Here is a 22,856-nt window from a genome sequence, read left to right on the forward strand (position 1 = left end):
GGCTGTTATCTTTTTTATAAACCAACCTAATCGACAACCGTCTCAGTTCAACAATTTTTTATCGATCTCATTCATATGTTGTTATGGTGAAATCTTTGTGTTGAAAATTTTGTGCTGACCTGATGTTAACTAAAAATAGTTTAAGGTTGACATTTTGGTTTTTTCTAACCTTGAAAGCTGATTTGTCTTTAATAGTCAAATGCTCAGCTTAGGCATATAATAATGAATCAATTCAACTATATTTTGTGAAATCAGATTTATATATACTGATCAATGTTTTATGTGCTTCTGTTAAGCATCTTTTTACTCTATTACCTTTCTCTATGTTTATTATAATTCTCATTTTTTTCAAGATTGCACTTTTTTCTATGTAATTTCTGATGTGATATAATGATGTGCTCTAATATTTTTGTTATTGCTCTAGCTTATTTTGTTTTGCTTTAATGCTCTTGACTGCTTAATTGAATGACTTCACTCTAGCACCACTGATCCTTCAACTTGCAAGCATTAAAAATCAAATCTTTTGTCTTTTTCAATCTTTTACTCAAAACCTTGCGACTTAATTTTCAGGCAACACTAATTACTTAATTTCACTCCTTGATCTGTGTCACTGACAAACAATTGGATTTTGATCCGCTTGTTCTACAGCTGACTTGTTAACTGTTATAACAGAAAGATTCTATTGTGCATTCAATGGGGACAGTGAGGCAAAGGATTGACATATCAGAAGCTTGTGGTAAGATCTGGCCTGCTGGTCTTTTTTGTAAGTTGTATCTAGAAATTATTATGAAATTACTGAGTCAATTCTTTCTAATCGCAATATTAAAGTTGTCCTTTCCAACAAGGCTAATGCTTCTATTCATTTATAGTAACTTGGGTTACCACAAGTTTCTGGGGTACTCATATATTAGTTATATTTCTGATAGTCATAACTTTTTGATTGCTTAGAATATTAATATTGAACATGATTTCTCTTCTGCATTTGCTTTGGGCTTGCAGTATCTTGTGAATATTAACCCAAATAAAGCTGTTTACTGCTTACAATTATTGCAATATTGTTGATAATTATTGATAAATAAATATGAAATGTACAAACAACCCTCTTACTGAGTCCTCTACTTTATGTCTTTTTAAGTTATCATTCACTACTGACTTTTCCTTGTCATCAATTACAATGTTATCATCTACTAAAGTTGCCTTTGTTTATTATATTCATCATTTCATTACTACAAATTCTATTCTGTACTAGTGCTTCTAATACTGATACCATTTTTCAATACCGGTATTTCGGTACTCAATAATTTCAATACTGGTAATACCGGTATTGAAAGTCAATTTCATGTTTAGTTTTTAGGTGTGCATGCAGTACACTGGTACTTCCACTATTTGATTTTATCTCTTTGTTGAACTTCTTACACTTTGCAAGTTGATTTTCTTTATCACGCAGAAAATAAAACTACGCAGAGGTTTCATCAACTCATTTGGTGCTGAACAGTTTGAATACTTTTCAGAACATTTTATGTTTTTCTGGATATTAAGGTAATTCTATCTATTAGACATAAAATCTTGATTTTTAGTTCTTAATTCAAATTGCATAAATTTTTTTTTAGTAAGCATAACTATAATTGCTGTTAATTCTATAACTTTACACGGCATACCATTAGCAAGTTACACCATGAAAAACAATTAGTAATCTTGACCTTTTTACAAAATTCAAATTTACAAAAAGTATTCTCAAATGTAACAACTTCAAACTTTTCATATTTACGTTAGTGCAAAACTCAAACATACGTAAACATTAAAGCTAATGATAATATTTTAAATTAGTGCTTTATTAATAGAAGGAAGACAAAATTTTACTTTTAAGTGTTTTATTTTTAACTAAATATTTTTAACAATAATTTTTTTAATAAAAATTCAATTAAACAACTTATTATTTTCTCCATCCCAAACTCTTTAGCTGGTGTGATTTTATACTCTCATTACAAGATGAACAAGCCCGGTAGGAAATAAGCTAGTGACTAACCAGCGAATATATAGCTAGTTGCTACCTATGGATAAAAGACGCGTTTAGGAAGTAATATAGGTAGTAATACATGTTTTACACATTTTAAACACGTCTTTTGTTATCTAGCTATCTTTATCCCACCGGGAGCATTGTTTATCGCGACTGGAAGTTTTAGATATTTTATTTACTTTTGTGTTTCACATATTGAGGGCAATCTTATCTGCTATATCACAAGCCCTCTACATATATTTTTAATACCAGTATTGAGCCAAACCAATACCGGTATTGGTACTACTGGTATTGGAGGCACTATTCTCTACCTCTATAAATTGTTTATTTGTCCTTGCATGGAATACTGTTGTCATACATAGGCTGGTTCTTCTAATGATGTCCTTTCTAGACAATTTTTAAATCATATTATAAATGTAGTTGAATCTGCTTTAGTTGCCAAGTTTTTGTCCCATTGTTTTAATGTTACATTTGTCATAGTCATTCTCTTTTTTATATATACTGTTATGTTATATATACTGTTATGCTATATATATTGTTATGTTATATATACTGTTATGTTATATATACTGTTATGTTATATATACTGTTATGTTAAATATACTGTTATGTTATATATACTGTTATGTTATATATACTGTTATGTTATATATACTGTTATGTTATATATACTGTTATGTTATATATACTGTTATGTTATATATACTGTTATGTTATGTATACTGTTATGTTATATATACTGTTATGTTATATATACTGTTATGGTTGCTACTCATTGAGCTATGTTCAACCAGAACTCAATCTCTTGTGACTTGTCATTCAGTAAAATTACAACTTTTTACTGTATCTGCCCTTCATGTTCTAAAAACAAATATTCATCTTCATGGTTTTATGACTCATACATTTTACAGTTTTTTCTTCTGTCAGCTGTCTTTTTTTTTTTTTTTTTTTTTATCCTCTATGATAATATATTTTGTTTTTTGGTAACTCCTAATTTAGAGAGTTGTTGCTTGTTAGAATAAATTAGGTCTGAAAGTATAAATAAAACTAAATACCATTTTTAGAGAGCAATACTCCTATATCAGTGCAGCCAACCATGCGTCCCAACATCCAATGGAAAGTTCACATGCTTCGAGTGTAGAACCATGCTTCATATAAAGAACACATCAAGATATTAATGCATGACTAACATGATAATAATCATAACATAATAACAACTTAATAATGAATAACGTAATAACTTAAATAAATATTTTTTTATTTTATATAATAATTTTTATTTAATAAATTTTAGTATTTTAATATATATATATATATATATATATATATATATATATATATATATATATATATATATATATATATATATATATATATATGTGTGTGTGTATGTATGTATTTGCTGTAGTGGTAGAGCACTCACTTTATAAGCGAGAGGTTCTGAGTTCAATCCCCACCATGTCCCTGGTAGTACTGCGCTCAATTTGTTTCTCCATGCAGCGGCCTTGTTCGTCAAAGTTCATGTTTCGAAGTTATGGAGTTGAGAGAGGGTTATAACCACAATTTAGTAGCCACCTCGTCTGTAGTGACCTTCTGGGCCTTGGGAGGTGAGTTAACAAATATATATATATATTATACCCAGACATATCTATACACATATGTATATATATGCCTGGACTTATTCAGGAAATTTTTTGCTTGTAACAGCAAGAGGTACATTATATTTTTTTTGCTTTTAACAGCAAGAGGTGCATTATTAAATGTTGAAGAAATTTTGATATAGTACATATGTATATGCATATGTGCTATATCAAAAGATAGAAATATTGACCGATAGATAGATAGATTGGGTCCTAAAAAAATGTAATTGATTATGTAGCATTTAAAGGGGTTCTTAAATGGGTTTTTACATAGGTTTTTTAAGGGGTTACATAGGTACAATAAGGAATTATCTAAATGTAATGGAGATTTATATACAAATATAACAGGATAGACATAAGTGTGCATGAAAAGTTGTTGTTTTTTGGTTAGTTTTGGTTAGTTACAGTTTGATAAATGTGGAAAATATAATAATATTATTGTATATATAACATGTTTTTATGTGCTTAGTATTCCTGGAATATTTTTTCACCATTGGACTGTTAGATATAAATTCTTATTAAAAAAAGACATTCACACAATATTAAAGACAAGAAAAAAACTTTTCTTTTGTTTCTTTTGTTTTCTTAGAAAACAGTTAAAGTACAAAAAAAGTTTAAGATGTAGAACAAAATAAAGGAGATGATGAACAAAAATTATTTAAAACAATTATTTAAAAATCAAATACATATATGTGCAGCTAAGTATAACTACACCCCCAATGCTAATAAAAAATTATTTCTGCAAATTAACTTTATATTTTAATAATATCTAAGTGTTTGGGATAATGACTTTTAATTTTTTGGCTGCATACCTATCTTGATGTATCTTTATTTGTGATATTATTAATACATTCATAGTATCTTTATGGTTGTCATAGTAACCATATAAACATTGTAGTTATTATACATACAGTATAAACTGTGTAATGCCTATTGTTATAATGATTTTTGTTTTATAAAATATTGTATTTTGTTGTATAAGATATTGTATATTTTAATTATTATGAATTATTATTCTAATATCATATAAATATTATTCTGATATCATATAAATATTATTCTGATATCATATAAATACTATTCTGATATCATATAAATATTATTCTGATATCATATAAATATTATTCTGATATAAATATTACTTGAATAGTAAATAGCAAAGCTAGCAATTAACTAAAAAGTTACAAACTTAAAATAAACAAACTTGAACATTCTCAATAGCTTAAAAAGATTTTGTGAAACTTTATATAAAAATATAAAATCTTATTTAGAAAAATTTATGTATAATATAATCATTTATTATATAAATAAATTTTTGTTTTTATAGAAATTAATAATCATAGTTAAGATAATCAATTTAAATTTTTACTGAAATTTAAATATGGCGGAATTAAGCAGTTATGAAATACAAAGAAATAAAAACATTGCTGAAAACAAGAAAATGTTGGAAAGTTTAGGCTTAACACACTCAGTAAATATTTTACACTTTTTATTTATTTTAATATGTATTGTATATTTTTTATTTGCATAGAGGTTTGTTTTTTATTTATTTTTTTAAATCTGTTTGATTACTTTTTAGTTCAATATTTTATTCAAACTTTTTTAGTTCCATACTTTGTTCACAAGTTTTTAAAACAAAGAAAAAGTATTAATAAAATTATTAAACACATTTTAAGTTGTTTAAAAGTTTATTATATTTCAGTATCAAAAATTCAGTATTATTGTTTTTTTATTAAAAAAATTAATAATTAAACAGAATATAGATGCATATAGTATTTTATATAATTCTATTTGTTAATTTCAAAGTAATTTGTTTTATTTTTCAATATGCATACTTCCTATTAAATGCTCTTCCACAGTGCTCTGTGATAAGACCATAAGGACATCTTGGGGCACCTAAAAAAAAAAAAAGGACTTTATCCAGAGATAAAAATCATAAGTTCTTAAGTAAAAGTTATAACATTAAATCTATGTATGTATATGTAGGGGAGAGTTAGGCACCTTTTAGTGCATCTTTAGATACACTTTTAGTTTTTGTTTTGTAAAAAAAAAATTTGATGGCCTTTTTTGTTATGTGATTGGTTTAATTTGTAGAATAAATTTATACCTACAAAATTAAATTTATTAATTACCAAAAAAAACCGATTAAACTTGTAAGACTAAAGTAAAAATTAAAACTTTGTATCAAGGTCTCCACCCATGGGTTACCTTGATACAAATTATGAGCATCATTAAAAAAGTAAAAAACTTAGTGAAAATTATTAAAAAGTATAAAACTTAGTGAAAAAGCGGATTTTTAATTAAAAAACAAACAAATTTTAATTATAATTATTATTATAATCCAAATAATGCATCTAATAGTCCTAATCACATACTAGATACAGTCCAATCACATTTCAGAACTCCAGATAGAAAATTGTTTTAAATGTCATTCTTAAGCACCAGTATATAATGGCTTTGTATTGAAATTAAAACTTCTAGTATTATATTTACATAAATCTCTTAAAAATTGACTGTAAATATTAAAAGAAATGATTTTTAAAATTGTTTGACACAATTGAGTACTATTCTACAATTTTAGTGCCTCTCACAAATGCTGTATCAAGTTACCCCATGCTTGCTAATAAAAAACAATCATTTTATTTTTGTATCAACTTGTTTTTTTCAATTGTTTTGTTTAATCAAGTAAAGAGCTTTGGGGTTGTAGTTTACAAAAAAATATTACTTACTGATAGACACGTAGAATAACATACCTTAAAACTTTAAAAACTAATAAATTACTTTGTCATCAAAAAAACACAAAATTCAACCTGTCGCAGGCCTAATGGTATCAAAAAGTTTTTTTTTGTTGTTAAAATATAGCTCTAGTAGTAACTGTTTCACCATATGAAAGTGGTTGTCACAACTCTTAAGATACCTTCATAATTATAATGTTTCATGGTGCCCCATTTATTATGATGGGCCACTCTCTCCTGTGCAAATACATTGGTGGAGACAATTTTTAATTTTTTGATTGTCATTCTCATATATGTCAAAAATTATTTAGGCTTTTTTTATAATATTTCTTTTTATAACATTTCTTGAGCTTATTTTAATGCCTGTTCCTATCTCAAATAAAATCTGTGAATGTTAGACATTTAACAATTTATTTTGTTTTTAATAAGACTCCCTTAAACTCGTTTTTAATCAAACTATAGGAACCATAGTAGTTCTGTGGAACTGAAAAATTAAAAATATGTTTTTCAAAAGCCTTTTTTTTTTGAAAATTAGATTTTAGGTACTCTAGTTTTCTTTTACATGTCTGGGTTTCAAGAACAAATTATTTTCAAATCAATGTGACAGCTGCAGTGTATGGAAGAGATATTTATCCAGTTCTTTAGATATTCTAAAGATATTTTTCTATAAACTGTAGAATGGCTACTTAGAAATTATTTAAGATCAATCATTAATTATTCTAATAATAGTAGAACATTTGATTACATTTTATTAACTGTAGCCATAAGGGCAATATAACCAGCAAAAAAAAAATCTTTTACAATTTTCTCTTTTTGATTCTTTTACCTGATTTATTTACCTTTGTTTTATGTTTATATTGCATGGAGAATAAAGTTTCTGTGTGGGTGGGTGAATGGGTGGGTGAGTGGGTGGTAATTGTTAATATATGATTGTTGTTTAAGTTTAAGGTAATTCTTCAACCAATCAAGAAAGTTATGAAACCCAAAGCTGCTGTAAAAAGAACATTTACTGGTCGCGATTTAAATGAAAATATTCTGAAAATAACCAATGAAGAAATAACATCAAAGAAAAGGCGATCTTTAAGAATTAAAGGAGTTGTGAGTTTTGAAATTTTTTGTTTTGTTTTTGTTTGCTTTCATTTTGATTTTAATTTAAGAATATATTTATAAATAGAATGTTATGTTTTTTGTTTTAGGTTATAGTATATATTTAATATTTATAATCATAATTAAATAAAATAATTATTCATAATCATAATTAGAGAAATATACAAAAAATGTCAAAAAATGAAACACAATGGTCATTTAGTTTATAATTTAGTCTTTTTTTTTTTTTTTTTCTAGGAACCAGATGGAAGTATTTTGCCTGAAGAAGATGATGAAGATTATAAACCAAAACTAATAAAAACAATACGCCAAAGTTTATTTGGACACATTGAAAGTAATATTTGTGCTTTATATTACAAAATTAAATTACTAATTAATCAAAATAGAAACTCAAATTAGGTTGAGTTTTTATTCTATTCTATAGATGCAGGAGTGGTTTGAATGTTTATCTGCTTCTAAATTTAAGTTTAAAGTTTTTCTCTTTTAGATTTAAGAAACTTAAGTTTTATTGTTCAATTTTATCTATTTATTTGTAATTGCTTTTTACAGCAGTTACATACAAATAGTAGTTATATATACACCTGTTCAAGATATAATTGAGAAAATGAAAGTTGTAATTAAGAAATATGTAATTGAGAAACACAACATGAAATTAACAATTCATAATATATTATTAAGAATATATAAATTGTAATAATAAATGCACAGTGTAAGCTTTTAAGTTGATTATATCAAGTTAGCGTTTTTATAAACCAGTAATAGTGATGGAATTAAAAGATTGTTGTGTTATATGCCAATACACTATGACCCGAAAGTCTGTTACTAAGTCGACATTTATTTTACTAAATTTGTTTACATCCACTTCTGGAAAAACCAAATCCAACTTGTCCGATTTGACACCATGACAACCAAACAAGTTGAAAGAAAGCATTACATTTTCTTCACCAAATGATAGAAGAAGAGTGCTAAGCAAAATGATGATTGAGTGACTCTCACTCAAACTTTAGATATCAAATACAAAACAGTATACAGTTGGGTTTGCAGTGGAAATTAAAATTTCATTGGAAATGGTGGTTTTAAACCAAAAATATTGACCTAAGATCAAATTAAAGAAACGTTTACATGGGTTGAAAGTGATCAATTGACATTGGTTGGCCATCAAAACAAATAAAACGATTTAATATAAGTGTCAGTACAACCACAACCAAGTTGACATTAACAAATTAACAACATTAACACTAAACAAATTAACACCAACAAGCACCTTGATTACCACCAATTAAAGGCAGATTTTTTTTCATTAAAAAAGTACACAAGTAGTACACAAGTAGTCTACAAGTAGTCTACAATGAATAGTAATGAAAAATAAACAAAAAAGAGCAAATTATGATTTTCAACAAACATATCACAAATGGTCATCAGATAGTTCGATGAAACAAGTTTTAACCTTTTTTGTAGTATATACAAGAAATAATGCAAGAGCAATAATAAAAATATCTGCTTCAAAGGTTCAAACATACATTTGATTGCAGCTTTATTTGCAACATATGTCCTTATGGTAGAAACTCACAGAGGATCATTTAAAGCAGATTCTTGTGACTATTATTCATCAGTGGGTTTCATCCAATAATTGTTTAGAGGATTTAGTTATCATAACAGATGTCACGCTTGTTTGGAAAGAGTGTTTGAAAATTCACTAGCTCAGTTATTATATTTCAGACTCTACAGTAATTGTTAAACCCAGTCTGGTCCTAAAATAAAAGTAATGTTAAAAATTTGATTTGCATTCCATCTGTGTTAGGTGCTTGGATTGTGGAACAACAAATGTAATATTTTTAAAGAATTGTGGTTGCAGCAAAAAATGCAATGGAAATTGTTGTACAGCGCATGCTGTACAACAAACAACGATCATTAAGTAATAATTTTTTTTTTTTTTTTTTAATGTAAATAAATTATTTAAATTTTATTTGTTATTCATCCGAATAATCATAAACAACCAATAGGATTTTTTCAGTTATTGTCTTATTGATAAATTTTTATTCAATTGATAATATTTTATTATTTATTGAAAACCAACTTATTTGGCCAGCTTGGCCAGTGGCAGACCTAGTTAAGGCTAAAATTACTAAGTAGATTAAAGCTACAAAATCAGAAAAACAAAAAACTTTGTTCTGAGTATCTATATTATAAACTTTATTACAACATTTCAATTACGTTTCTAAATTAAAACTTTCATGTTCTTAATTAAAGCAGCAACAATGTTTAGAGCGCTTGCTTTGGAAACAAAAGATTCAGGGTTTGAAGCAAGCTTTAGATATATTTCATGCCATTGGTAAGGAAGGAGATGTGAACTTCCTAGTTAAATGCTCTTTCGCAGTGCTCTATGACAAGACCATTAGGTCATCTTACATTACTTAATTGCAACTTTCATTTCTCAATTACATTTTACATTTTTTTATTTACAAGTTTTGTGTTCTCAAATACTTCTTATGTTTCTTATTTACAATTTTCATGTTCTACATCTTGAAAAGATGTAGAACATGATTGATGAGATGTATTTCATGTTCTACATCTTGAAAAATACATCTTATGTTTCTTATTTACAATTTTCATGTTCTACATCTTGAAAAGGTGTAGTGACTTAAAAAAAATTTTAAGCCTAATCGTTGTAACTAATATGATAATGAAGGCAATTATATTGATAGTAAATTTTATTTTTCAATTTTTTAGATATTCCAGTTGGTACACATTGGGAAACTCGTATGGAATGCAGTGCTGATGGTGTTCATAGGTTAAATTTTTTTTTTTAAATACTTTTAATTAATTTTTTTTATATTAAAATAAACAAAACATTAAAAGTTGCATAAAACAAAAAGTGTTTTATAAAATTTAGACCAACTGTTGCAGGTATTCATGGTAATGAATCAGTAGGTTGCTACTCAATTGCTTTATCAGGTGGTTATGAAGATGACATAGATTTAGGAGATTCTTTTACTTATACTGGATCAGGTATTTTAATTTTATTTTTTCTGAGTCAATTTTTTTTAAGGATAATTATTTTGGTTTTTTTATTATTTGATTTTAAAGTTTATTTCTGCTCTGTCAAATTATTTTCAAACACATTAGATAATTTCAGTAGAATTTACTTCTAGTTAATTTGCTAACCTGTATTTTATTTATTATAAATATTTATTAAATTGTGTTGTATTTTAGCTAGTTATTAAGCTGAATTCTATTTTTAATAGTTTTTTAACTTGTGTTTTGTTTACTGTTAATATTTACTAAAATTTTATGGAAATATAAAAAAAAATTTGACTTGTCTTGTGATTGATTTCAGTTAAGTCAAATTTATTTAAAACAAAAAAAAATATTGGGCTATAGAGAGAGGTTTAGGCAATCTCTAGGGTTTTTTGAAATAAAAACCAAAAGTTTGCGCCAGGCAGGAAAACAGTATTCAGTTAAACACTTGTTTATAATAGTTTAGAAAGTAATAAAAAGATTTCTGAAAAAACGCTTTTGTAAGACTGTCACAGGTTGTCTGTGCAACAATAAGACTGTAATAGGTTGTCTGGGCAACAATAAGATTATGACAAGAATGTTGTCCACAAGCTGTAAAAGAGTTTAAGTGGGAAATAACTTTAGCACCAGAATCAGGAGTGGTTTGGATGTTGATCAACATTTAAAACAAGTGGTTATATGAACAATTACTATTATCAAAAAGAGTGTGGGCATTAGATTTAAGAGACGAGTTAGGGTAAAAGTTGCAAATTGTTCTGCCTATTAGGATGATTATGCAATTAGGAAAAAGTAAAAAGATTAAAATCCATTTTTGAGAGATAAGTTTTTTCTGGATGAAAAGTAAAGTAAACATAAAAGCATTTTGAAATAAATAAAAATGTTGAATGTTGGACTTTTCTTTACATTTAACATTGTTAATGATTTTCTCTAGAGCCTTTTCTTAGATAAGCAAATTCTCTAGAACCTTTCTTAGATAAAAAAAATTAAATATAGAAATAATGAATCTTCGTGTCAGAGAGTACTTTTTTTGCATTAATTTTTTTGCAATGGTAAATAAATCATTGTTCTCCAAAAAGTAAATAAATCATTGTTCTCCAAAAAATAAATAAATATTTGTTCTCCAAAAAGTTATTCTTTTAAAAAAATGGTTACAATTAGAAATAGCAGCTTTGTCAGTTTCAAGAATTGAAACTGACAAGAAGAAATAAAAGCTTTTGTATCTGTGTGAATCTAGCAGATTATAAAGAAATACACATAATACAGTTGAAAAGTGTCACAATATGATGGTAATAATATTTTTTTTTTTTTTTTTTTTTTTTTTAATAATATTGTCAGAAATCATTCATATATCTAGTAATTAGAGAGCTAAACTCCTAGATAGTACATGACACCCTAAGCAATATTTTATGCAATGCTTTATTTCTACTAATCATCCAAAGTTGTAAGAAAGAGTTCCTTTTTTGGCCTCTATAATGCACACCAAAAGCACTATCAGGGATACCTTCCATGCACAACATGGCGCTGTTAATACTCTGTATTTTACAGCTGTTAGTGATAGAAAGATTTTGAGGTTCTAACCAAAAGAGGGATCCAAAAATAAAAGATTCTGTATATAATGTAAAAGTTATTATTGGGGTGGGTGCAATGCCTGGGTGAGGTTATTTAGTTATTTTATTTTTAGTAGAAATAGAAAGAAAATTTTTTTCTTGAGGAAAGAATTAATTAGGTACTGTTCAGCATTTTAGTAATAATATTTTCTGGTTCACCACTATTGAATCAATCCTAATGTTGTGTAAAACACAAACAAAAATCTTGTAGGGTAGTTATATATGGTGATGGCTTGATGTATACTGAAATATTTATAAAGATTTTTATTAACATTTTTGTATTTTCTAAAGCTAATATTTTCTGGAAAAACTTATTAAGCAGAATTTTCAAGTATTTTTTGTGACACTATAACCATTACCATAATGCTTTGCACATTGCATCTGAATACTTCTTAAAACATTGCACATTTTACAGTGCAATTTTATACATTAAACATATTTTTGCAGTGTATCTATTAAACATACTATTGTTGATGATATTCAGTTCAATATTTTTCCTTTAACTTTAAATGTATTGAAATTTTTATCAACCTATATTTAGATTAATATTCTTTTTAAATGAATTACTTTTTTGTGAATATTTTTAGGTGGAAGAGACTTAAAAGGAACAAAATCAAATCCAAAAGTATATTTTATTTTAATTAAATTTATTTTAGTTTTTTATATTTATTATGTATGTATATATTTTTTAATATTTTAAAATATTTTCAAAGAGTTTTTTTAGTAATATATTTATATTAAAGTTATTGGTTAGCATGAAAAAATTTTGTAAAAATATAAAAATTGTTTTTTATTGTTTTTACTTTTTATTGATTTTACAAAATCTAAATTTTGTAAAATCTAGATTTACAAAATTTAGATTTTATAAAATACTTTCTTACTTTAAAACCTTTTTGTATTTTTAGAACCTGAGAACTGCTCCACAGTCTAAGGATCAAACATTAACTAAAAGTTTGTTTTAATACTAAGCTTTTTTTCTGTTTTATGTAAAAAAAAATTCAAATGTTTTTATGTTGCTTGTTTTTTACATAATTTTTAGTTCAAAAGTCAGAGATTTATTTTTCTTTGTATCTATAGTAATTATGCTTAGCAAGATTTTGTAAAGACTTTTTTTGTTGTATCTCTTAACTAAATTAATGATTAAGTTTTTTTTTTTTTTTTTCTTGAACACTAAGTCTGTTTTTTATCTGCTTTTTTCATGAGAATTAAAATGTCTTTGTGTCATGGTTTTTTCACCAAATCCCCAGCAGTCATATCACTCTGCAATGTGTTTGTGTCATGAGTCAGAATTTGGGGAGTTGATTGCTCATGACACCTCCAGCAGTACCATTTCATGCTTGTGTTTCAGATATAGATAGGGTTGAGTTGCTTAATGGTGTAACAACATAGAAAACAAATTGAAAATGAATCAAAGTAATTTTTGACCTTTTTTTTTTTCATTTTCATTTCTTGAATTGCTTTGAAATTTTAGAACCATTTGACATTTTCGAAAACTTGAAAAAGTATTCAATTTCAAAGGAAAATATTTTTGTTTTATTTTTATTATACAAAACTTTTGTTTACTTATTGTTATTATTTTTTATTTTGATTCTAATTTTTAAATTGTTTAATGTGTTTGCTTTTTACTTTTTGATAGTGAACCTTGCTTTATCATTGAACATTGATTCCAGGCAGCCTGTGCGAGTTATTCGAGGTTATAAATGTCCCAGTCAGTTTGCTCCAGAATATGGATATCGTTATGATGGTAGATTTTGATTTTATTATAGTTAGTGTTGTTACAAATATTTAGTAACTTAGAAAATAGTTTAAAATTTTAAAATCTTTATTATGAAAAAGGTTTGCTGATTTTGTTAATTAAATTAAGTTTATAACCAAGTTATATACATATACATGATGTTACACTATAATCAACTGTAACTAATTTGCACCAGTATATGGTAAGGGATAGTGCAAATCCATGTAACTAGCATTGGCTACAATAATTGGACAATGATTTTATAACCAAATATTTTTTGTTGATATTACAAAGAACATGAGTAAAACTCTCTATGCTATAATGAAACCTAAATCTGTTGAAATTAAAAAAAAAAATTTAACCTTCTCCAGAAAAAAATTTGTAGTGCAGATACATGGTATTATGTAATGCTAGTTACGCTGATTTGCAATCTTCACCACGATATACTGAACCAAGTGTTACTACTTCACAATATATATTGAACCAATATTAATGTATATATCTGTACTACAGTATATAATTTCAATACTTCTGAATAGTGATCAACCGAAATTCTATTTTGGTATTAGTTTTTAACCGAAGTTTCAATTTGAGTCGATACCGAAATTTCGGTACTTTTCATAAACTCTGTAAAAAGCAAAATTTTGGTTGAAAAACCTACTGAAAGCCGAAAAATTTGTATGATTTTAAACTTATACCTAATTTAGAAAAATAATTATTTTTGAGAATTTTCACAAAATATTTTACTATTTTTAAATGAATTTTAGGCCCATTGTTCACAAATTACTTTTACTATTAAATTACTAAATAGCACGTTTTTTAAAAATATCAAACTGCAAATAATCAAGCCATTGCAGTGCGCATAATATTTTGACTGTAACGTTTATTTAAAGAAAACAAGTTTGCTTGAAAATAGTTTAAATAAGTCTTTTTTTGTTCATTTAAGAAAATGAACTAAGTTAACAATATAGAGGCTTCTCACCAACAACAACATCAACTGAAGTAGAAAGGTTGTTTTCAACAGCTGAAGATATGCTAAACGATGAAAGAAACAGATTATTAACAGATAACTGGAAAAAATCTTGTTTTGCAGAGAAAATCTGCCAGTTGTTAACTTTCGCTATTAACTTATATCGCCAACAATGTATTAAATCTCAACTTGTGAAACATGTGCAATCAATTCTAACATAATATACGTCTAAAAAACAACAAATGTAAAATTGCATTTTTAAACAAAATTTTCTAGTGAAATTAATTTTGACTAGCCAAAATGTCGGCTTTGGTAAAATATTTGCCGAAATGTCAGCTTTGGCACCAAGCTAGAGAACCCAAAATTTTGGTTTATTTCGGTTTCAGCTTTTTTTCTGTTTTGATCAACCAATACTATTGAAACAAGGTTTTGATAATGAAATCAATTGTTGCTTACCCTGGTGATAAAACCAAACCTACTTGACTTGTGATAAAACCAAACCTTCTTGACTTGAAATATTTATAGAAATTTTTATTTAGAAACCTTTAGTGATACATGGAGAGAAGATAAAAAATTTTATTTTGTTTACAGAAAATTTTATTAATATTAGGTTTATATACTGTGGAGAAAGCATGGTCATGTGTTGGTTTAAGTGGTTTTTTGGTTTGGAAGTTTGTACTAAAAAGAGTTATAGATCAGGACCCTCCTCCTTGGATAAAATGTGATGTAAGAAAATAACTTAAAGATGCAATCTTTAAATAATATGATTTTTACAAATTTTTTAAATTTTAATTTTAGATCAATTGTGAAGAAGCTATAAAGTCTACTGAAGTTCAATTAAATAAATCAAATGAAAAAACTACTGAAGTTCAACTAAGTGAATCCAGTGAAGGAGCTACTAAAGTTCAACTAAGTAAATCCAGTGAAGGAACTGCTGAAGTTTAACTAAGTGAATCCAGTGAAGAAGCTATAAAGTCTGCTAAAGTTTAACTAAATGAGTAAAGTAAATGAAGTTCAACTAAGTGAATCCAGTGAAAAGTCTATCAAGTAAAGCCTGTTAATAATGATAATAAATAGAGTTTAAAATAAAAAAGAAAATATTTAAATTTTGAAAAAGTAAACTATGAGCATGTGAAATTGAGTTAAAAAAACTTTTACTGTTTTACTAATATAAAAGAAATCCTATTCACAGTTTAAAATATAATGTAGTTGTTTTTTAAACTGTTTTTAATATATTGTGTATGTATATTATATAAATATGTGTGTGTAATATTAGGTTCTATTTTAATTGCTTTTTTATTTTGTATATTGAGAGAGCATTTATTCAACATCTTTGTTTATTACAAGTTTTTAATATAAATGTTCAAACCTTTTTATGTCTGTTTTTAATATAAAAATTGAAAAAAATATTTAAGTATATTTTATTAAAAATGAAAATTGCAAATTTTATTATTTTTTTAGCTTTCATTTTGTGGACTAGTAACTAGGTTGTAATGGTTGTATTACTAATACTTGCTACAAATTGAAACTAAAAATCTATAAAAAAAAACTCACAAAAAATTTCTTTTCAGGGGTGGTTCAAGACACATAAACATAAATTTTTATTTTAAAATCATAACACCATTTTTAAGATTTTTTTGAATTTTAGTTTTTTTCAACGTGTTTTACAAATTTATACCTTTATTAGGTTTTAGGTAGATTTTGTTTTATCACTTTCAAAAAATCACTGACAACACTTTGTCCTTACAGAAAAATTTATTAAAAAACAGTTATTTAAGAAAAAATACTTTTAAAAAATAAAACAAATAGGGGAGACCGGGGCTAGATACAACAAAATTTAAAAAGCTGCATTTATCTCCTATAACTTTCTTTTTTTTTTTCAATTGTTTTATCAGGGTTATAAAATAGATCTTAGAGACGTACTAAACCAACATTGATAAATATAAAATAAAACTTAGTTGTTCTGCAATAGTGAAACAAAAATGAAAAAAAAAATGTTGCAACTTACCCCACACTGGGGCAAGTTGCAACAGTGAACGGTGTAAGTTTCAACACGATACTTCGAAAGTATAAGTCTCACAGAGTTAAAAGAAATATTACAAGTTAATCTCTAGTTTCTATTTGGCAACAAATATTTTATAATTACATTAAAGGAAAGTATTTTCATTGAGCTGCAATACTTTTATTATGAGAGAATTCACATACACCTGACTTGTACTTCAGAGACTGAAGAAATAAAACAAGAAGGATTACTATTTAAATTGCTAATTATTATTAACTATTAAAATTATTAACTAAGTAATTTATTATTTTAACTCCAAAGTGTTTCTGAAAAAAAAGTATTTTCTTAGTCAATAAACAATAAATTTGTTTAGAAAAATGCAAGAGAAGGTTTTAGGATATTTAAGTTCTGTTTTTAGAATATAAAAACACAATAACATTTTATTTTAAAAAAAGTTAAAAATTAAAACAAATGTTAAATAAAATCTTATAAAAACAAAAATCAAACTTAGATCTCAGTTATCTATAACAATGAAAAAAGATTTTCCTTGCAATAAACCTTCATTAAAAAACAAATAAGTATTAAAGAAACAAAAGAGTTAACTATATTTCAATTCAACAATTAGATTTCTCAAATGTTTTTTGTTACTGATGTAGAAATATTAGGAGATGGAAAAAATGTTAAAAAAATTTTTAAAAATAACTAGAGAAGTGCTTAAAATCAATAAAACCCGTTTTTATTTCATGATTCAGCTTACCCCAAGCAATTTGTTGCAACTTACCCCGTATGCATCATGTTCACTCTAATCAATGTATATATTTAATTTACATTAAATAAATCTAATTTTTTTAATCTTTTTATATTTTGAAAAAGACTTTTTAACCAATATTATTTATTGTGGTAATCTCTAAGTTTACAGTGAACCCAAAAAATCTTCGAAAACAAAACTTACAATTTTCTATCAAAAAAATATAATTATCAATAACTTTTGAAATTTTTTATTTTAATTATTGGCATATTTTTCTTGAATTTTGATGAGATCCAGAACAGCCTTGATGTTAGAATATGGCTCTAGACTGTTTTGAGAAATTGCTGCATTTTTTGCTTGATGTTTTTGATGCTGAGGTTAGTATCAATTAGAATCTGGAAATTGGGAACTAAAGTTCTGCTTCATCTTAAACCATGAGGAGAGTAAAAAAAAATTTCAAAAATGATCTTCAAATTTAATTTCAAAACAACAGAATCAGAAATGTTTCTTGCTGCCATGAATGCTTAACTAAGCTTGCTGAGATCATTACATTTTACAACCTGGCTCATAAGTTTGTTTACATTGAGCTTAATACTTGTAACTGTGAAATGATCACTAAGCTTTTGGACTGCTGGCCAAATTTTTTAAATAAAAATAAATAAATTAAAAATTTTTTTAATGTTTTTAAGAAAAATAAATAGAATAAAATTGAGTGAAAAAAAAAAAAAAGAGAGGGACAAAAGACATAAAAAATTGAATATATATATTATATATATATATATGAATTAGTAAATTTATTATTGCTCTGTTCTTTAAGAACATTGAGCACTCTATTTGTAAAATACGCTAACATAATATACATATATATATATATATATATATATATATATATATATATATATATATATATATATATATATATATATATATATATATATATATATATATATATATATATATTACAATTAATTATATATGTGTACGTGACAACATTGGTTGCCCTACTATTGAAGTAGAACAATCTTAGCTATTTTGCATCATCATTCAACTTGCTGAACACGGATCTTTTGCCCACAATAAGGCAATCTGAGGTGTATAGGGTGAGAGTACAACTTAAGGTAATAAAAAATTCTATTGGAATATAATATGTCTAAATATAACTTTTAATATAATTTTCTTATCGCCTCCAATATTCAGAGCACAATTCCTCGATCATTGAAATCATTCAAACTTCCTCCTTTCGATCTGTTTTGTCCCTCTGTTCAATCAAGTTTATCTTGGAGAATCTGTAAGCATTGTAACTTGTACTTTGTCTCCCAAGTCATGTTAAAAAAGCATGTCAGCATTATTCCTTCCAATTTTATTAACCAAATCGCTATTTGCGTTAGAATACAAAATACCCTCTTGCCAGTTAGATCTGTGTGCATTGCCGCCAAATGCAAAAGAGAGTTAATGCAGTAGAAGAAAATGCCGCCTTTGCTGAATGGTTTGATGAAGACAAAATTGAAACAGAGCGCTCTAATATTCCAAATGATGTGACTATTTCAGTCAAATCGGACTGCCCTATTCCAATCATATCAATTGACGATTATTTAAAAAATCCTTGGATGGACAAAGAGTGAGGCAAGTTATCATGACACACTTTGATTAAATTTAATATATAGAATATGAGTAATAAAACATAATATTTTTTTCAGTGAGGCCTACAAAAACAAACAACTGAAACAAGCATGGAAATACCCAATAAGCTACTGAATGATATGCAAACACTGAAAAATTTTACATGAATTACATTTTTCTGTGTTTGCAAATCATTTTTACATGAATTACATACAACAAAAATGCTTGTTTTAATAAATTTTGTTTTAAAAAATAAAGAGAAAGGGGGGTCCCAAATGTATGACATCCTTTTTAAGGGGTATAAGAAAAAAGGACAACCAATAATAAAGAGGGAGGGGGAGGGGTCAAAAATTATCTAAAAAATAGTGACATACTTTATAGACAGCCCCTATATATATTGTTGTGTATTGTTGTGTATTGTTTATGTTGTAATGTGCATCGTTTATGTTGTCATGTATTATATATATATTTTTTTAATTTGTTTAATGTTGGTCGGACATTTTTTGTATTTTTTTTTTTTTTTGCATATATTTTTATATATTTAATATATAATAATTACATATTTTGTTGTATATATATATTTGTTGTTGTATATATTTTTAAAATAGTATATCTATATGTGTATATATACATTTGTATGTGAGTGTATGTAGGCATGTATGTGTATTTCTGTATGCATATGTATATATATGTGTGTGTGCATGTGTGTGTATCTATTTTAGTTTTGATTTTTTAATAGTATTACTTTTTTATTGTTAAATTTTTTTTTTTTAATTTTATGTTATTGTTGTTTCTATTATAATTATTGTTATCATTGGTATAATTTTTTAATTTTATTATTATTTTTCCTATTTTCTTGTTTTCTATTTAAATAATTGTTTTATGTTATTGTTAGTTGTTATACTTCATCAGTTTTTAACTGTTTGTGACTTTGTGTAACTTTGTATATATAACTGTTGTATAGCAAGTACCTGATTATTATTTTTATTATTATTATTAGTAGTAGTAGTAGTAGTAGTAGTAGTAGTAGTAGTAGTAGTAGTAGTAGTAGTAGTAGTAGTAGTAGTAGTAGTAGTAATGTTTTTATTTTTATTATTGTTATTAATATTTTGATTCTTATGTTTAATAATATCATTATTTTTATTAATAACATTATTGTTATTATTATTATATATTGTTATTATTGTTTAAGCTATTATTATTGTTATTATTGTTTAAGCTATATTTTTTAAAGTTATTATTTATTGATAACATCATTGTTATTAGATGTTAACGCATCATTAGTAATTATATTATTTGTAAATATCCTTGTATTGTAAAATCATGCAATTCAGAATACACATTGATTTATTGATTGAATTCTAATTTCAAAACAGCAGAAACTGAAATGTTTCTTGCTGCCATAAACTAAGCTTGCTGAGATCATTACAATGTACAACCTGGCCTAACCTACTTAACATAAGTTTGTTCACACTGAGCTTAATACTGTGAAATGATCACTAAGCTTTTTGACTGCTTGAGCAAACTTTTACTTAAAATTGGGTTCCACAATACTGATAGGGATCAACAAGATCATTGAAAAAGTTTCTAGCTTTCGCATTCATTGTTAGAAAGACCAGTGATTTGTTGAATCTGCAATATATTGTGAGTTTTCAAAAGTTTTTTAAAGAGTTGCTGTGCATGTTGCTGAAGATCCTGAAGATCATGATGCTGAAGAAAATTGTTTTGGAAGCTAGAAATAGTAACAATCAGTTTCTAAAGATTACCTCTTATCATAAAAAGTTATTATTCATATCATAAATTAGTCATAAAGAGTCATCATCATAATCATTATCATCATCATCATTACAGTTCTCGGAATTAGGAAAAATTTGATAAAAAAATCATAACTATAAAACATAATAACAAAGTCAGCGTTTTTTTGCCAACCTAAAACATTTCTAGGTCAACAGTTAGGTCGGCATTGCCAAATGCCGATGCTAATTCCGAGGGTTATTATTATCATCATCATCAGGCATTAGCCTTATTCATTTATATTCAATCATAAAAGTTTTTCATTTGCTTGATGAAGATGATACTAAGATGATTACATTAGGTGAAGAATCACTGTAACTGGTGAGGCCATTTTCTTAATCCAATAGGACCATATTCTGCCATCCTCAAATTTTCATAGCAAGTTCTGTGTGTAATTTGATGTGAAAGGTCTTTATCAAGAATGGACAAGAAATCGGTACAGCATTTTTTAACTTGTTAATTTTGACTGGCAGATATTTGGAGTTGCTCAAAGGATGTTTTCTATGTGGCTTTATTTTGCCAATTTGACTAATAAAGCAATCACAGGTTGTGGTCAGCCTTGACGAAGACTTAAATGAAATCAAAGTTAAAAACTGAGGTACAATCTTTGCTTGTCATTTTAACCATTTTAAAGTTGATTTCTACAGTTATCACAAATTGTTAAAGGAGTTTTTTTGTCTTTTAAGTTAATATCATTTTTGATTATTTGTTGAATTCTTGTCATTTGAGTCTCTGTCAGTTCTCTGTTTGTTTATTTCAATCATATGATACAAACTGTTCTCCTTCATATTGTGGTTTTTATGCTTTTTTGCTGCTTTTGACATTTTTACTCTTAATGACTTCAAATATTTAAAGCAATAAAGTAATGATTTAAAAAATGTTTCAATAAACTGTAATAATTTATTTAATTTTAAACAATTTATTGAAAAACTTTAAAAAACTTATTAAAAAACCTTTTTTATAGGAATTAAAAATGTTTTGATTCTTTTTACCTAAAAACTCTTAGCATTTAAATACTAACACTTTAATTTTGTGTTCGCTCATTATCCTATTCAAAGGAGTTTGTTGCATAAAATCAAGTCTAAAATGAAAAAAACTAAAATTCTTCTTCTTTTTTTTTTTTTTTAATTTTTTTTTTTTTTAGGACAAAGTTTTGTTTGTCATTTTGTGTAAAAAAAAAAACTTATCAGAGGCCAAAAATACTAAATTATGTTGAAAAATTACAATTGCAAAACATCTAATAAGAATTTTAAAAGGATTTTGAAATCCTTTTGAATGAAACTAAAGTTACTCCTCAAAAAACAGAGTGTTTCATTGATAAAATTTTGAGGGTATTTCATTGATATTAATTTCTAAATTTTTAAACTGTGACTATATATCTCTTACAAATATTGGAAATGTTAAAAACATTGTTTCAAAATCATAAATACCATTAAGTAAAATTGTTTAAATTTTAGCTACCATTAAGTACCATTGATTATCACCTATTAAGTACTTGGTTATCAACCATTAAGTACCATTAGTTATCAACCATTAAGTACCATTAGTTATCAACCACTAAGTACCATTGGTTATCAACCATCAAGTGCCATTGGTTAAATTTTAACCACTTTTAAATACTATTGGTTAATAATAAGTAACATCGGTCATCAACCATTAAATACAGTTGAATACATTTGAATTACAGTCATCATAGATTAAATTTTTAGTAATAAACTGCAGTTATTATCTTTTTAAATTTAAAATTTTCAAGCATATCCAAATCTAAACGACACTATATTTATATCTACTATATTTATAATTAACCTTTTTTTAATTATGTTTGGAAAAAAAAAAAATTTAATTAACTTAAAAAAAAAATTT

At 26.0% G+C, this 22,856-nt stretch overlaps 2 protein-coding genes across 2 annotated transcripts in view; both read left to right on the top strand.

Moving 5' to 3' along the window:
• The window catches only part of LOC100204897 (putative elongator complex protein 1), an 80,318-nt gene extending 77,051 nt beyond the window's left edge, over window positions 1-3,267 (top strand). Inside the window, exon 33 of the mRNA XM_065815010.1 lies at window positions 3,082-3,267. Within this exon, the coding sequence (XP_065671082.1) occupies window positions 3,082-3,158 (77 nt within the window). The 3' untranslated portion in view covers window positions 3,159-3,267. The remainder of the gene's footprint in view (window positions 1-3,081) is intronic.
• A 1,715-nt stretch (window positions 3,268-4,982) lies between these two features.
• Window positions 4,983-16,203, top strand: LOC100201270 (uncharacterized). Its single transcript, XM_065815011.1, has 10 exons — window positions 4,983-5,128; window positions 7,335-7,490; window positions 7,737-7,833; window positions 10,230-10,290; window positions 10,393-10,508; window positions 12,712-12,749; window positions 13,030-13,075; window positions 13,761-13,868; window positions 15,440-15,555; window positions 15,628-16,203. The coding sequence occupies exons 1-10, from the start codon at window positions 5,039-5,041 to the stop codon at window positions 15,772-15,774; spliced, it is 975 nt and encodes a 324-aa protein (XP_065671083.1). The 5' UTR covers window positions 4,983-5,038; the 3' UTR covers window positions 15,775-16,203.
• The last annotated feature ends 6,653 nt before the right edge of the window (window positions 16,204-22,856 follow it).

The sequence above is a fragment of the Hydra vulgaris genome, chromosome 13, assembly GCF_038396675.1.
Source record: "Hydra vulgaris chromosome 13, alternate assembly HydraT2T_AEP".
NCBI classification, from domain to species: domain Eukaryota; kingdom Metazoa; phylum Cnidaria; class Hydrozoa; order Anthoathecata; family Hydridae; genus Hydra; species Hydra vulgaris.